We start from the raw sequence: 1739 nt of genomic DNA, 5'->3' as shown, positions 1-1739 counted from the left end.
TAGGGTCGATACTGCCATACGTAATATGGCATTTCTACCTTTCATTGTTCGCATCCCCAAGAAACTTGAAGTTGGCTTACGATGCTGAGTGGGCCATGGTCACTGGGTCGTCAACTGGTGAGGATCAACCCTATTCCGTCCATTGTCGCCGATCAGACGTTTCATGCGGCACTCGATACATTCATCGCATAGCATGCATCATTTGTTACGATCTCGCGCTATCAAGCACCAGTAAAGCCATCGTCGTGGATTTACTCAGGCAGTTGTGGGACCATGGTCATCTCTCCGACCGCAGGATTCACTGAGATGGTGCCAGGATGTTGCTGCGACATGATTTATGACCAGAGATTGGCTGGGGCGTCGTGGACACGGCCGTCCCATCTCGAATCCGACTCACCCCCTTTGCTGCGCAGGCATAGGGAAAGCGCTGGCGGAACGCTGTGCAGAACAAGGGCTTGATGTCGTGTTGGTTGCCCGCCCCGATAGCTTCTTGGACGCCACATTCGAGGAGCTGAAACTAGCGTTCCCAGAGCGTCGTTTCCGTAAGGTAGCGGTCGATCTAGGAACCCGAGGCTATGTCGAAGTCGTCGCTGAAGCAACCAAAGACATCACATGCCAAGTCTGCTTCATGAATGCGGGCTACGTCCAGACGGGTTTCTTCAGTCGCGTGCCACTCACTGCACATTACGCCAATCTGGAGTGCAACGTCGGCCACAGCATTGGCCTGACTCATCTCTTTGTCAACAGGTGTGCCCCATGAGGTGTCTGCTCATAGCGCTGGGTGTTGTCTCACGCCACAGCACCAATGATAATGGCAAACAACATCACAAGCTTGCCATTTGTCGCTTCCTACCTCCACATCAGCCCGATGGGCAACCCACACCATCCTTCCACCAGCAGGTCCGATTTCGCCGCATCCAGATCACACGTGGATGCCCAGCGACAACTCTCATGTTACTCACGCCCATCTCCGCATGGCCGCCTCAGCCCTAGCGTTGAAGGAATTAAAAACGAGCAAGTGAATGTTGCTGCGCATGCAGGATGCTGGATGCAAAGGTACGTGGATGCTTCGTGTTCACCTCCTCAGCTGCAGCAGTCATGCCCGGTCCCTTTGTGTCTCTGTACAACTCGACCAAGGCCTTTCTGTCCGCGTTCGGGTCTTCGCTGGCAGCTGAAGTGAAGGCCCATGGAATCGACGTGATGGTCTTCCACCCATCGCCGGTGGCCTCGCGTTTCACAGCATCCGCCGATCACCAAATTGACGCTTTGGACTTCTTCAACAAGTTTGCAGTGCGGCCTGAGACTCTTCCGGACACCATTTTCGCGTCGGTCGGCCGGTGTGTGTGGCGGGATAGTGGCGCGGTTGCTTTGATGTTCAGGATGACCTCGAAGCTTGTTGACTACAACATGCTGGCCGCCATCACTGCAGCCGTGGCACACACGATGCCAGATTTCAAGCGGCATTGGTCTGCGCCACACTAACCGTTTGTGGCGATCGGCCGGGACATCGCCAATGCGAGGATAACCTCAGCTGTTGTCATAACCTGACTGGCATTCTAGTTCTGACCGAGTCAGTAACAGCTAGTAACGGTTTGCTCCGCTCCAACCAGCCACCCTGTATCGTCCACATGCGGGATGGCTAAGTGCAGCATGGCGAGACTGCCATTTTATACCAGCTCAATGCCCCATCTCTATCCAGGGGATCTCGGCAGCTATGCTGGCATCGGCATTGGCCCATT

At 54.8% G+C, this 1739-nt stretch overlaps 1 protein-coding gene across 1 annotated transcript; it reads left to right on the top strand.

Annotated features, from left to right (window-relative positions):
• The first annotated feature begins 337 nt into the window (after positions 1–337).
• On the top strand, positions 338–1482 carry LOC149809758 (very-long-chain 3-oxoacyl-CoA reductase-like protein At1g24470). Its single transcript, XM_089994625.1, has 2 exons — positions 338–747; positions 1041–1482. Exons 1-2 carry the CDS (start codon positions 338–340, stop codon positions 1480–1482), a joined length of 852 nt encoding a protein of 283 aa, XP_089850751.1.
• The last annotated feature ends 257 nt before the right edge of the window (positions 1483–1739 follow it).

The sequence above is a fragment of the Nuphar pumila genome, unplaced genomic scaffold, assembly GCF_984573655.1.
Source record: "Nuphar pumila unplaced genomic scaffold, dmNupPumi1.hap1.1 HAP1_SCAFFOLD_782, whole genome shotgun sequence".
Classification (NCBI taxonomy): domain Eukaryota; kingdom Viridiplantae; phylum Streptophyta; class Magnoliopsida; order Nymphaeales; family Nymphaeaceae; genus Nuphar; species Nuphar pumila.
Note: the sequence above shows the minus strand (reverse complement) of the source record. Positions and strands in the feature narration are given on the sequence as shown.

What these genes read in the sequence shown, in the direction of transcription:
- LOC149809758 (XM_089994625.1), top strand. Translation starts at nt 338, where the DNA reads ATGACCAGAGATTGGCTGGGGCGTCGTGGACACGGCCGTCCCATCTCG. An exon ending in ACTCATCTCTTTGTCAACAG is followed by an intron (nt 748 to 1,040) that starts GTGTGCCCCATG and finishes CTGCGCATGCAG; the next exon opens with GATGCTGGATGCAAAGGTAC.